We start from the raw sequence: 13,134 nt of genomic DNA on the forward strand, positions 1-13,134 counted from the left end.
ATACTTGCCTTCCAGTCTCGACCCATGTGGCGTGCAGCCACCACTACAGTCTGAGAGCTGATGCCAAATCCATCCCCTTTATGGACAAGCCACTGGGAGCCATCAGCCAAAGTCACTCTGTGGATCAACAACGAAGGATTAGACATAGCGGGTAGTTTAGGCCATTTCTTAATTAACAAACATGATGTTGCTAGATATGCAGTAACATACAACTGACTTTTGTGGGTTTATTTATAAATATCATACGCATTTCATAGATAATATGGTACTCACCTGACTCCTGAGTGGCTGAGAACCCCCACCTGAAAGGACATGCCTTCAAGGGGTCTCCTCATTCTGTCTGCTTCATACACCTTGGAGTTGTACAGCTTCCTCAGGTCAGACATTTTAGATATGTCATAATTGTAGGATCCTCCACCACCTATTAGAAACGTTATAATAACCCATGAACAACATAACAATAACATCATAATACTGTGTAGATATGTCTACAAAATAGTTGTTGAAACTTACCACCACTGAAAGAGGATTCCACATTTACAACCAAAAGGGCCAGAAGAGCTGGCAGGATGAATGCGGTTCTGATGGAGAACATGGCAGGATCCTTTTCCCAAGGATGTTGTTGTGGATACCTAATACACTTTCTGCAGTGAGATAGATGTACCTTTTTATAAAGCCCAAGTTGAGACACTCCTCCCTTATTTGTTCTTGCAGCACATCAAATAGAAAGTACTGTCTGGCACACAACAGTGGATTGCAAAATAGTTGTAGCACTTGTTTTTATATAGATATTTCTTCTTTTTTTTTTACAAATATGCACATTTAAAGGTTATACTCTCAAACCGATTATTCATCATCTTTGAAAGACTGATAACATAAACTTGAATTTGCCTAGACATAGCCAAGATGTTGTTTTCTCACAGGCAATGTTTGGAAAGACAATCAATGATTTATTTGACTGCTGTAAAGGGTTAACTTCTGCCTTGGAACACAGTTTAAAGTTCATTCCGGGGCTTTAGCAAACCAGGAAATTCCCAGAGTGACAACATGACAGAGCAGTACCAGAGAGCAGTACCAGAGAGCAGTACCAGAGAGCAATACCACAGCACAGAGCAGTTACCAAGAGTGCAAATACAGTCACTGCCAGTATCCTGCTGCAATACAGGATACTCCCATGTTGGGAAACAGGGGGAACGGCCAACATGTTTTGTTTCTCCATCAGGAGAAAACTTCTATGAGTTGCACTGCAATCAATCTACTAAAAATACATAAAGAAAGCAGCCATTGTAATTTACCACACAACTTTAGTCAGCACCACACTGCATGTAGAACTTGTCTGGACGTGAACATGACTTCAGATGTGAATGATGCTGTGGCAGTCCAAGTAAAGGAAGGTCATTTGACTTCCAGCTGCCAGTGGAACCAGAGGCAGTTCAATTAATATTGTAACTTTTCCAGCGTATTGTCACTCACTGTAGAGGGAAATACAGTCACAGCCCGGTGACCATGACCCGATGTGATGGTGGCATATGTCTCTGTTGGGCACTGGGGACATCGGGACTTCTCAGAAGGCTGGAACAGCTGGCAGTCATTCCCCCAATGGCTGGCATGTAGGCGTGGTGAAGAATTGGCAGCTGCACGGACCGTCTTCGTTGGATGCTGCAAAGGAAAACAAGTGTGTAGGACGTTTCATTTCAAAATATATAGTGTAGATATTTCTATAAAAAATATAGTTAAATATACACTGAGTGTACAAAACATTAGGAACATCTTCTTAATATTGAGTTTGCCCTCAGAACAGCATCAATCGTCAGGACATGAACTCTACAAGGTGTCAGAAGTGGTCCACAGGGATCCTGGCCCATATTGACTCCAATGCTTCCCACAATTATTTCAAGTTGGCTGGATGTCCTTTGGGTGGTGGACCATTTAACAATATAATAAAGGATCATAGTTTTCACATGGATTCACCTGGTTAGTCTGTTATGGAAAGAGCACATGATCATAATGTTTTGTATACTCAGTGTATATATAGAAAGTATAGAAAATATTTGTATTGCATAATGTATCTTTTAGTATCAGAGTAATATATTTTCCTGTACTGTTCAGGTGAGTTGATGTCATCAAAGAGTTCCCTGTTCGTCCTGGGCACATCCTCAGAGCACACCTGGGCTCTCAGTCTCACTTCATGGCCCTGTGGACTGGGAGGACTCAGCTCTTCCTCTAGTACTTGCATGGCGACATCCTCCAACTGGTCACCAATCTGCAAAGACCATTTCTATGTTCATTCCCAAAGTTCTACCATCTGAAATGGCATTAATGATTATTAGCTCCACAACAGATGGGTGTTCAACCTACAACGGTTAAAGTTCTGTGAATTGTTTAGACTCAAGACAAGGGGTCAGAACTCACCTCTGTGATTCTCCTCCAGAGCTGCTGGTTTTCAGTCCGCAGGCTTTCAAGAGATCTGCCCTGATTGAGACTGCTAGAGGAACTGGAGGTCTCCGAATCCTCCTTGTGAAGATCACATTGTAACCAGCTAGTTGGATCCACTTGGTTGGGATTGTCTCGGATTTTTACAAGCTAGGATACAAGACAGAAGCATTCAATTATATTTTTCAAGACGAGTGTTTACATCCAACATCATCTAGCATATACACCAATTTGTAAACAATATACATTGAGAAATGGAAGTAAAACGAGAACATTGAGATAAATGAGATATTTGAACATGAGAGCTCAACATGTATACAAGAGGAGGTTTCAGAGATGATGCAGAGATGATGCAGGTGACACCTTGGGCAGGAACACCAGACACAGAGTGCAGGTACAGCAGGAGATCACCACCAAAGCCATGATGAAGAGCTGCACATTAGGGTGATACTGGGTCAGGAAGCACCCCGATGCTCCAATGATAGACATGACGGTCACGTGGTACATGCTCAGCCTTGTGTACTTGCTGTCATCGAGGAGATGGATATGTGCATGCCTTGTTCTCAAGGCCAGGAAACATCCAAGAAACTAAAGAAAATATGGAAAACCATCAACTAGATTATCAGCTTTGTTTGAAAAGGATCTTGGGTATTGAACATGGTTCTGGCAATTTCTCTCACCATGAGAAGCCCTTTGTAGCCATATACAATGGCGAGCCATTTAGTCAGGTTTGTACTTTCACAGTGCTCCAGGAAGTGCCTTGTATTAACATCTTCACCACCAGGAGCAGTCTGAAACACCACAAAAAGGAAAGACTACTTTAATATTATTGATCTCCCTCCGAGGTTCACATTTACTACGACTCTACCACACGGTCGACTCCAGACCAGAGCCATTCACTACCACCACACGGTCGACTCCAGACCAGAGCCATTCACTACCACCACACGGTCGACTCCAGACCAGAGCCATTCACTACCACCACACGGTCGACTCCAGACCAGAGCCATTCACTACCACCACACGGTCGACTCCAGACCAGAGTAATCCACTACCACCACACGGTCGACTCCAGACCAGAGCCATTCACTACCACCACACGGTCGACTCCAGACCAGAGCCATTCACTACCACCACACGGTCGACGCCAGACCAGAGCCATTCACTACCACCACACGGTCGACTCCAGACCAGAGCCATTCACTACCACCACACGGTCGACGCCAGACCAGAGCCATTCACTACCACCACACGGTCGACTCCAGACCAGAGCCATCCACTACCACCACACGGTCGACTCCAGACCAGAGCCATCCACTACCATCACACGGTCGACTCCAGACCAGAGCCATTCACTACCATCACACGGTCGACTCCAGACCAGAGCCATTCACTACCACCACACGGTCGACTCCAGACCAGAGCCATTCACTACCACCACACGGTCGACGCCAGACCAGAGCCATTCACTACCACCACACGGTCGACTCCAGACCAGAGCCATTCACTACCACCACACGGTCGACTCCAGACCAGAGCCATTCACTACCACCACACGGTCGACGCCAGACCAGAGCCATTCACTACCACCACACGGTCGACTCCAGACCAGAGCCATTCACTACCATCACACGGTCGACTCCAGACCAGAGCCATTCACTACCACCACACGGTCGACTCCAGACCAGAGCCATTCACTACCACCACACGATCGACTCCAGACCAGAGTAATTCACATAAACAAGGTCATCTAAAAGGCAGTTAAAATTGAAAGGCTAACTTCAACAACGTCTGCATCCCCTACACAACAAAAGATAAGAGAGCAAGACCAAGGTTAAAATAGAAAATGTAATTGAAGTGTTTTACCTCTTGGCTGAACTCTTCCACTGTTCGTCTGAGTGGATCCACCATCTGCCAGCAGGTTAACAGACACAGATCCATTAGCAGCATTCCCCCGACAATTATCCATAGTTGGTCATCCTTAATAATCTGAAGAAAGAACAGAGAGGGAGAGGATGAGTATTAAATATTAGACAGGAGAGATGGCGATTAAGAGGCCTGTACTTTTTGAGTTTCTTTAACTTGATCTTTTGAACTTTGAGTTTACCTTTTCAATTATCTCCTTATTTTTGACAATTGTCCAGACCCTCCAAGTTTTCGCAAACAATGCCCCAAAGGTTGTGGTGTATCCTACAGAAAGAATATATGTGCGAATCTGTGACAAGAGGGAAAAAAATGAAAGAATGTGCATCCCTTGAAACAAGGGGTTCCTTCCTTATCACTGAAATGCTTAGATGTTTAAACTCATGTGTACTCACAGGGCAAAGCATAACAAACACTTTGTCAGTCACAAGGGATCCATCCAGCCCATAGAGGAAGACGGAGGTACAGGCCAGCATCGTACCCAGGATAATGAGGTAGTTCATGGACAGACTGGACTTCTTCATGACCCTATGGGAAAAACAAAATATTGAGATCAACGGGCAGCCTTGTCTGAGCAGAGCATGTGAGTAAGTAAACTGGATAATAACGAAAGAGAGAACAACCTTGTGTTTCGATGAAAGCTACCTCAGAAAGTATCTAGTTCAATAACAAGCCAATACAAGATGCTTGGAATAATGATCATACCAATGGTTGTGATGCTTGATGTGGAAGAAGAGGAAGAAGAGTGCCATGAGCATGGCCAGGCCAGTGGTGGATAACAAGATGATGTAGAGGGGAACACTGACATCCCACCGCTGGGAGTGTGTCCGGTCTTTAGGCGGCTGCATGCCTATGAAAGGCACAAAAAAGTAGAATGCAAAGACTGTTACAAAAACAAACATTTTTTGTGTGCTTGAGGTGTCATCATCAGATGTCTTAATGCCTTGTCCTAACAGTGTGGCCACCTACCTTGAAACTTGATTAAGTGGTTGAGTTCTAATTCTTCAGCATTATACTGACCTATCTTAACCTCCCGGCCCTCTGTGGAAACACATGCAGTTGATAAATATTTCACAAAGAATGTTCTCTAAATTCATGGAAACACACATATGTAATGTTTACCTTGAAATTGGCTTAATTTAATAGTTCCCATGCGTTCCCCATTTCTAAACATAACTTGACCCTAAAAAAAAGAAGAAGAAAGGAAACTCAATTTGACAAGAATATTTGTAAAGCACATCTTATCTTTAGTCTTTTGGAGCAACGATCTATCTAAAATGGAATGTTAACAACAGTCATGCTAACTTACAGTTACACCCTCAAAGCAAATCTCCTTCATGGAATCCAGGACCATTTGTCCAATCTCCTTGCTGCTGACTGTGAAGTTCCGGTGGATGTCATATCTCTCTCTGTGACGAACAGACTCAATGACCCTGGTCAATGCTTTCACCATCACCCAAACTCCATCATAGGCAAACCCATGGAACTTGCTGGCAACCAACCCTCTCTGCAGCAGCTCTCTGTTGTAAGTCTCATCATACTCTTCTGGGGTCTAAACAGTTTGTTTGACTTCTCTTAATGGTCTTGCATTACCTTTGCTACACTGCAAATACACTGTTTGATGTTTTCAACATTACATCCACATTTTTTGTTATAAACACAAGTTATCCATTGGAGAGAGCATGGTACAGTATCGACAGAATATGTTGTCCCTTGCTGAAAACCTCAGTACCTACCCTTCCTGAGATGCCTTTAATCTGTCTGTTACTGAGGTGTGTGAAGTCCACAGTGATGTAGCCTTCCATTGCAGTCAGCAGGTTGTTTGAAGCACAGTTGGAGGAGTTGGCCTCCTCCCACCAGCTCCCCTGGTAACCGCCAGGGAGGATCCACTGATACCTCCCGCCAAACATGTTCAGGCTGTAAGCCTAGAAGACAAAGGTTATATGGTAATTACAAACACAAATGGTTATCATAACGATAATTCAAAAGTAATTGTATGATGAATGCGCTGTTAAACTGCTATTAATCTTTGTCTCAAACAAGTGCTAATCATTAATGATGGCACTGTGTTGCAACGCATCATATTGTAATGTAGGTTTTCTGGTTGTGTACTCACACAGCAAAATACTTTGGAGGCTGAATTCTCGTCAAACAACCCAATAATGATCGTTACATCCATATCCTGTCGAAAGGGACATGATACAAAACAGATTGACACGCTGAGGATGCATCTGCAATTTTCTGAAATAATGCAATTCAGTGCCAAATTCTAACTTTGTAAGTAAAGATGATTTGGGCCTATTACTCACCTTCAATTTCTTTACATTGACACATGGGTCAGTGGACAGGCTTTCAGTTACAGCAACCATAACATCAGCCTTGCTCAGTTGTTTAGTCAGATCTCTCCTTATCTTTCAAAGACAGGACAATATAGACTTTACAATTCATACATAAGACAGCATAGTTGTCAGCCGTCTTAATCAATAGGCTAATGCCGGATACCCTTGTATCCCTACTTGTAAATGGCGATAACAGCTACATTGTACACCAAACAGGCATGTGACAGAAAGGGTTACCACGGTCAGTGGTACCTCTGAGATCCTCTGTACATCCTGGGTCAGCGTCCCTACACGTCTCCACTTGTAGTTCTGTAGGATCTTCACAACAGCCTGATTGACTGTGTTGTCCGAGGTGACCATTCGGAAGAAGTTGGGATATTTTTTCTCATCATCTAAAACAGGCGTTGTTGCAGCGAAAGACAGCTGAAATATTGAATGTGCAATAATGTTAGGCTTGAAGAGCACTAAATCATTATATGAAGTACTAGCAATTGTGTTACTTGCATGTATGTCACCTATTAAATAACATGCTCTATTGTGATACACAATACAGTGTGATGTAAAATGGTTGCTCAGTACCTACAATACAGTGTGATGTAAAATGGTTGCTCAGTGCCTACAATACAGTGTGATGTAAAATGGTTGTTCAGTGCCTACAATACAGTGTGATGTAAAATGGTTGCTCAGTGCCTACAATACAGTGTGATGTAAAATGGTTGCTCAGTGCCTACAATACAGTGTGATGTAAAATGGTTGCTCAGTGCCTACAATACAGTGTGATGTAAAATGGTTGCTCAGTGCCTACAATACAGTGTGATGTAAAATGGTTGCTCAGTGCCTACAATACAGTGTGATGTAAAATGGTTGCTCAGTGCCTACAATACAGTGTGATGTAAAATGGTTGCTCAGTGCCTACAATACAGTGTGATGTAAAATGGTTGCTCAGTGCCTACAATACAGTGTGATGTAAAATGGTTGCTCAGTGCCTACAATACAGTGTGATGTAAAATGGTTGCTCAGTGCCTACAATACAGTGTGATGTAAAATGGTTGCTCAGTGCCTACAATACAGTGTGATGTAAAATGGTTGCTCAGTGCCTACAATACAGTGTGATGTAAAATGGTTGCTCAGTGCCTACAATACAGTGTGATGTAAAATGGTTGCTCAGTGCCTACAATACAGTGTGATGTAAAATGGTTGCTCAGTGCCTACAATACAGTGTGATGTAAAATGGTTGCTCAGTACCTATAATACAGTGTGATGTAAAATGGTTGCTCAGTGCCTACAATACAGTGTGATGTAAAATGGTTGCTCAGTGCCTACAATACAGTGTGATGTAAAATGGTTGTTCAGTGCCTACAATACAGTGTGATGTAAAATGGTTGCTCAGTGCCTACAATACAGTGTGATGTAAAATGGTTGCTCAGTGCCTACAATACAGTGTGATGTAAAATGGTTGCTCAGTGCCTACAATACAGTGTGATGTAAAATGGTTGCTCAGTGCCTACAATACAGTGTGATGTAAAATGGTTGCTCAGTGCCTACAATACAGTGTGATGTAAAATGGTTGCTCAGTGCCTACAATACAGTGTGATGTAAAATGGTTGCTCAGTGCCTACAATACAGTGTGATGTAAAATGGTTGCTCAGTGCCTACAATACAGTGTGATGTAAAATGGTTGCTCAGTGCCTACAATACAGTAAAAAAGATACCTGTACCAGGTTCCACCCCTGTAGTGATTCAGCAATGACGGATGTGACTGATGGACACACACCTCCAAAGATCATTAAGTATTTTGGCCCAAAGCATATGGCATCAAAGTAGGCTTTAAGTCCTTTGGCAATATTACACTAAAAGACAAAGAGAAAACAAAGAGTGAACTGTCCCACTCCATTCATCATCATTATGATTCCAAATGCACTGAACAGCTTACATGTCCTTTTTTTGCATTAAAATACACTACTTTTAACCTTGTTCTCCACATAAACAATGTACACCCCACTAACAGAGGCTTGTTGGTCCAAAAACACCAGTCCACGAACACACCAGCAAACGTTACCTCTGAATCTATGACGTGAAAATTGATCTCATAGTTTCTTAGAGGAGTCTGCTGCCTGCTCAGGTCGTCTAGAGCGAGCTGGACAGCTGGCAACAAGGACGCCGTAAGGTTTCCCCGCCCTGGATTGTCTGTCAGTGGCATGATCCACAAGACTGGCAGAGAGTGGCGAACCTGGGACAGAGAAGGAACAACGACCAGCCATGAGAGAACCAGGATCTGTCCTGAGCTTGCCCGTCCACCACCACTCATCCTTTCTCCCTGTCACTTCCCAGTCTCCACTCCCTGGTGTATTTCTCCTCCTGACTAGCACACCTCCTGTAATGGAGTCAGGTCCTAGTTAAGACCCCTTAATCCTCATCTGTTCCAGCCAGGCCATTCCACACACCGCAGCTGCTCCCTCAAGAGAATCCACTGAAGAGGATAAAGGGATAAGGTGCTGGCAGTGACTGACGAGGTTACCTACATCTGTCACTCTGATCCCACTGCACACATTCACTGATTGCTATGGTCTGGTTTTATTCTAGAAGGAACTTTTAATATAACTTTTCAATATTTTTGACATTTACTTGTAGGTTATTCCCCTGTGGATTATGAAAAAATGTAGCTCCACAACCAGACGTATAGGTTAAAGAAAAGTCTGATTGACAGCTGATGTTTTTACAGGGAAAGAATACCTTTATGTTCAAGACCACTCAAACCTTCAAACTCTGGCATCATTACATTATCACCACAAGATGGCAGTGTTGTTCAACTTCTCAAAAGAGCTCAAGCAGAACGTTCAATGAAATCCTTTCTCCAGCAATAACATTCATTCATTTGAAAGTGTTATTGTTCTGCATGTAGTTGCAGAACAAGCTATAATACATTTTCTATAAAAAAATCAAACATCAAAATGACCAGTGCAATCATGTACAGGCTAAACTTTATTTACTTATAAATGAGACAAAATATTGAACTTAAATATAAGCGCACAAAAAACCTATGAACTTAGGCACTCGCTCACATCCTCTCTCCCAGAAAGTGAGTCATAACACAATAACGGAAAAGTTGGAAAGGTTGATATTTTGTGCACTCATCGGCCGATGGGGGACTGTCTTGTGATTATAACAGGTTGGTCCAAAGGCCTCTTCCACACACAGAACACATCTCATTCCTGCCCTGCCAGCGCCCCCTTACCACGACTCTGGCCTTTTCCTGGCTCTCTGGATCGATCAGTCTGTCTGACAGGGCCTCCTGGTCCCTTACCCCTGCCACCACCACCTCCCCTCTTCCTCCTGCCCCCATGTCTCTGTCCACCAGCCACCCCTGCATCCTCCTTGGCAGCCTGTGCCCACAGGGCATCAAAGTTCCCTGGAGCCTGGTATCCAGGCAGGCTGGCATCCAGGGGGTCTCTGGAGAGCAATACCCAGATAGCAGGTATGTTCCTACTGACGGTGAGGCTGTCCAGGCCTGCCGCAGGCTCCAGGGGTTCCCACACCTCCAGGACAGTGCTGAAGAGCAGCCTGGTCTGCTGGTGCAAGCCTTTCACACGGCGCTTCAGGATCTCCACACACGTGATGGCCTTGGAGACCCCCTTCCCCATCCCAGTGAATACTATCTGCCGGCTAGGCATCTTTTCCAGTGCCTGGGAGCATGGTGCTTCCTGGACCTCGGTGGTGCTACCCCCTTCTTTGCTCTTAGGCTGCCCCCCCTCGCCTTCCAGCGCTCTGGGTTTGACCTCCATGCGGCTCAGGGCGTAGCGCATGAGGTTGCGGATCTTGCTGCCATCCTTCACTCTAACCTCATTGGTGTCGCTGGAGAGGCCGGGGAATGGGCAGGGGCAGGGCTGTTCCACCGTCCGCGCCTTACTGTAGTTCTCCATGTCACCTGTACCTTATCTTTGTAGACAGAGACACACGTACAGAATATTTGATCAACACGGTATTAGAGCTAGCGTACAGTAGCCTCAGACTTTTACATAATAATCTTGCTGCCATATCCCTTAATTCTCTAGCTAAATACTCTGGCTGTAGCTGGCCAAGTACCTCATTAATAAAATACAACCACTGACTGTTTCGTTGAGATTCAATTGCCACATGCGCGCCGTGTTAACATTTTAGAGCAACGACAATGAGAAACAGTATGTGGTTGTATTTGATTACCGTTTTATTAAAAAAGGTATGGATTTCAGCAAACAAAAAAGGCACACAACGACAGAGGACAAACATAGGTACACGATAAGGGTTTAAGAATTTTAAAAATGTGAAGTATCGACTGCATAGCGAATCGAATGAGTTTCATTTAAAAAACGGAGATCCGTTTAAAAAACGTCGCTCAACTCCGTAGAGTTGCCTACTTGGCAAACTCTGCCTGTGACTAGCTACTGTTAGGTAGGTGTGTCAGTCGTGAATTTGACATATGCTATCTAATTAAGATTAACTTTGTTATAAAACTCACGTATTTACAAAAACCCAGTCTTAAGCATCGGGTGTGTTCTGATCAGCCTGGTTAACACAGTCAAAAAAACAGTTTATTACTTACCCGAAAACATAGGACATCCGTATGTCGCAAAGGGCTCTGATCGTATGACGTTCGCCGCTGCTGCAAAAAGCATTAAAGAGCCCCGGTACATTCTGGGAGTTGTAGTAGATATATATATATATATATATATATATATATATATATATATATGCAATCCTTTACTTTTTAAAACATGACTGACTGGAAATAACAACAGAGTTTCTAAAACCATACTAAACCACCTTTGACATAACCACATTAGTAGGCTGGAAGTGTTTGAAGTATAATAATAAGTTGTCTCAGAGAAAATATATGTTTTAGTAGTTTGCTAGAGCAATTTCCTCTGGTTATCTATATTGCAGCATGTTTCGTTAGCAAATGATTATAAGGGACACTTGCCAAAGATGCCATAAGTGATTACGTGTGCCAGACACACCGTTTGTGTTCCTCAGCTAGAGCGTCATTAGGCTACGTCACATTGTTAGGGTTCGTTTTCGAATGTAGGTTACCAATTAGGGATTTTGTGTTGCAGATATGTGGTAGGGGAGTAGGGGCACGAGGGAACACACTTAATGTGTTGTGAAATCTTTTGTGAATGTATTGTAATGTTTTTAAAATTGTATAACTGCCTTGATTTTTCTGGACCCCAGGAAGACGGGGCTGTAGTGGAGCAGGTTGAGAACTTCAAGTTCCTTGGCATCCACATCACCAACAAACTAACATGGTCCAAGCACACCAAGACAGTCGTGAAGAGGGCACGACAAAACCTATTCCTCCTCAGGAGACTGAAAAGATTTGGCATGTGTCCTCAGATCCTCAAAAGGTACAGCTGCACCATCAAGAGCATCCTGACGGGTTGCATCACTGCCTGGTATGGCAACTGCTTGGTCACCTACCGCAAGGCACTACAGAGGGTAGTGCGTACGGCCCAGTACATCACCGGGGCCAAGCTTCCTGCCATCCAGGACCTCTACACCAGGCGGTGTCAAAGGAAGGCCCTAAAAATTGTCAAAGACTCCAGCAACCCTAGTCATAGACTGTTCTCTCTGCTATCACATGGAAAGTGGTACCGGAGCGCCAAGTCTTGGTCCAAGAGGCTTCTAAACAGCTTCTACCCCCAAGCCATAAGACTCCTGAACGTCTAATCAAATGGCTACCCAGACTATTTGCATTGCCCCCCCCGTCTTTTACGCTGCTGCTGTAACAGTATAGCTTCCGTCCCTCTCCTTGCCTCGAACCAGGGACCCTCTGCACACATCGACAACTGACATCCACAACGCATCGTTACCCCTCTGCAAGGGGAACAACTACCTCAAGGTCTCCGAGTGAGTGATGTCACCAATTGAAATGCTATTAGCACGCACCCCGCTAACTAGCTAGCCATTTCACACCGGTTACACTGCTGCTCTTATTATCTATGCATAGTCACTTCAATAACTACATGTACATATTACCTGAATTACCTTGACTAACCGGTGCCCCCACACATTGGGGGAGTACACATGACTCTGTACTCTACACATTGACTTGCTATTGTTATTTTTCTGCTGCTCTTGAATTATGTTACTTTTATTTCCTACTTTTTTAGGTATTTTTCTTAACTGCATTGTTGGTTAAGGTTACCTGTTGTATTTGGTGCATGTGACAAATACAATTTGATTTGATTTGATTTGAAGAGTAGCTGCTGCCAAATTAGGGGTCTTATACCAAATAGGGCTATCTTCTATATATCACCCCTACCTTGTCACAACACAACTGATTGGCTCAAACACATTAAGAAGGAAAGAAATTCCACAAATTAACTTTTAAGAAGGCACACCTGTTAATTGAAATGCATTCCAGGTGACGACCTCATGAAGCTGTTTGAGAGAATGCCAAGAG

General features: G+C 43.7%; 2 protein-coding genes across 3 annotated transcripts; both read right to left on the minus strand.

Annotated features, from left to right (window-relative positions):
* Positions 1 to 2: 2 nt before the first annotated feature.
* LOC110534076 (gamma-aminobutyric acid type B receptor subunit 2) lies at positions 3 to 9,098 on the minus strand. The gene is made up of 20 exons (XM_036962206.1): positions 8,755 to 9,098; positions 8,408 to 8,545; positions 6,948 to 7,118; positions 6,666 to 6,767; positions 6,473 to 6,538; positions 6,093 to 6,281; positions 5,666 to 5,908; positions 5,479 to 5,539; positions 5,326 to 5,397; positions 5,062 to 5,206; positions 4,752 to 4,884; positions 4,541 to 4,648; positions 4,300 to 4,422; positions 3,114 to 3,224; positions 2,797 to 3,021; positions 2,413 to 2,583; positions 2,103 to 2,263; positions 514 to 1,659; positions 274 to 421; positions 3 to 117 (listed from the first exon to the last, which is right to left on the minus strand). Exons 1-18 carry the CDS (start codon positions 9,001 to 9,003, stop codon positions 1,491 to 1,493), a joined length of 2,637 nt encoding a protein of 878 aa, XP_036818101.1. The 5' UTR covers positions 9,004 to 9,098; the 3' UTR covers positions 3 to 117; positions 274 to 421; positions 514 to 1,490.
* Positions 9,099 to 9,659: 561 nt separating this feature from the next.
* On the minus strand, positions 9,660 to 11,361 carry LOC110535382 (ribonuclease P protein subunit p25-like protein). 2 transcript variants are annotated; one of them, XM_036962145.1, is made up of 2 exons: positions 11,275 to 11,361; positions 9,660 to 10,631 (listed from the first exon to the last, which is right to left on the minus strand). In XM_036962145.1, exon 2 carries the CDS (start codon positions 10,613 to 10,615, stop codon positions 9,902 to 9,904), a length of 714 nt encoding a protein of 237 aa, XP_036818040.1. In that variant the 5' UTR covers positions 10,616 to 10,631; positions 11,275 to 11,361; the 3' UTR covers positions 9,660 to 9,901. The 2 variants fall into 2 exon arrangements, with proteins under 2 accessions (XP_036818040.1, XP_036818045.1); XM_036962150.1 differs by having other exon boundaries at positions 11,191 to 11,288.
* Positions 11,362 to 13,134: the final 1,773 nt, after the last annotated feature.

The sequence above is a fragment of the Oncorhynchus mykiss genome, chromosome 2 (genome assembly GCF_013265735.2).
Source record: "Oncorhynchus mykiss isolate Arlee chromosome 2, USDA_OmykA_1.1, whole genome shotgun sequence".
NCBI lineage: Eukaryota > Metazoa > Chordata > Actinopteri > Salmoniformes > Salmonidae > Oncorhynchus > Oncorhynchus mykiss.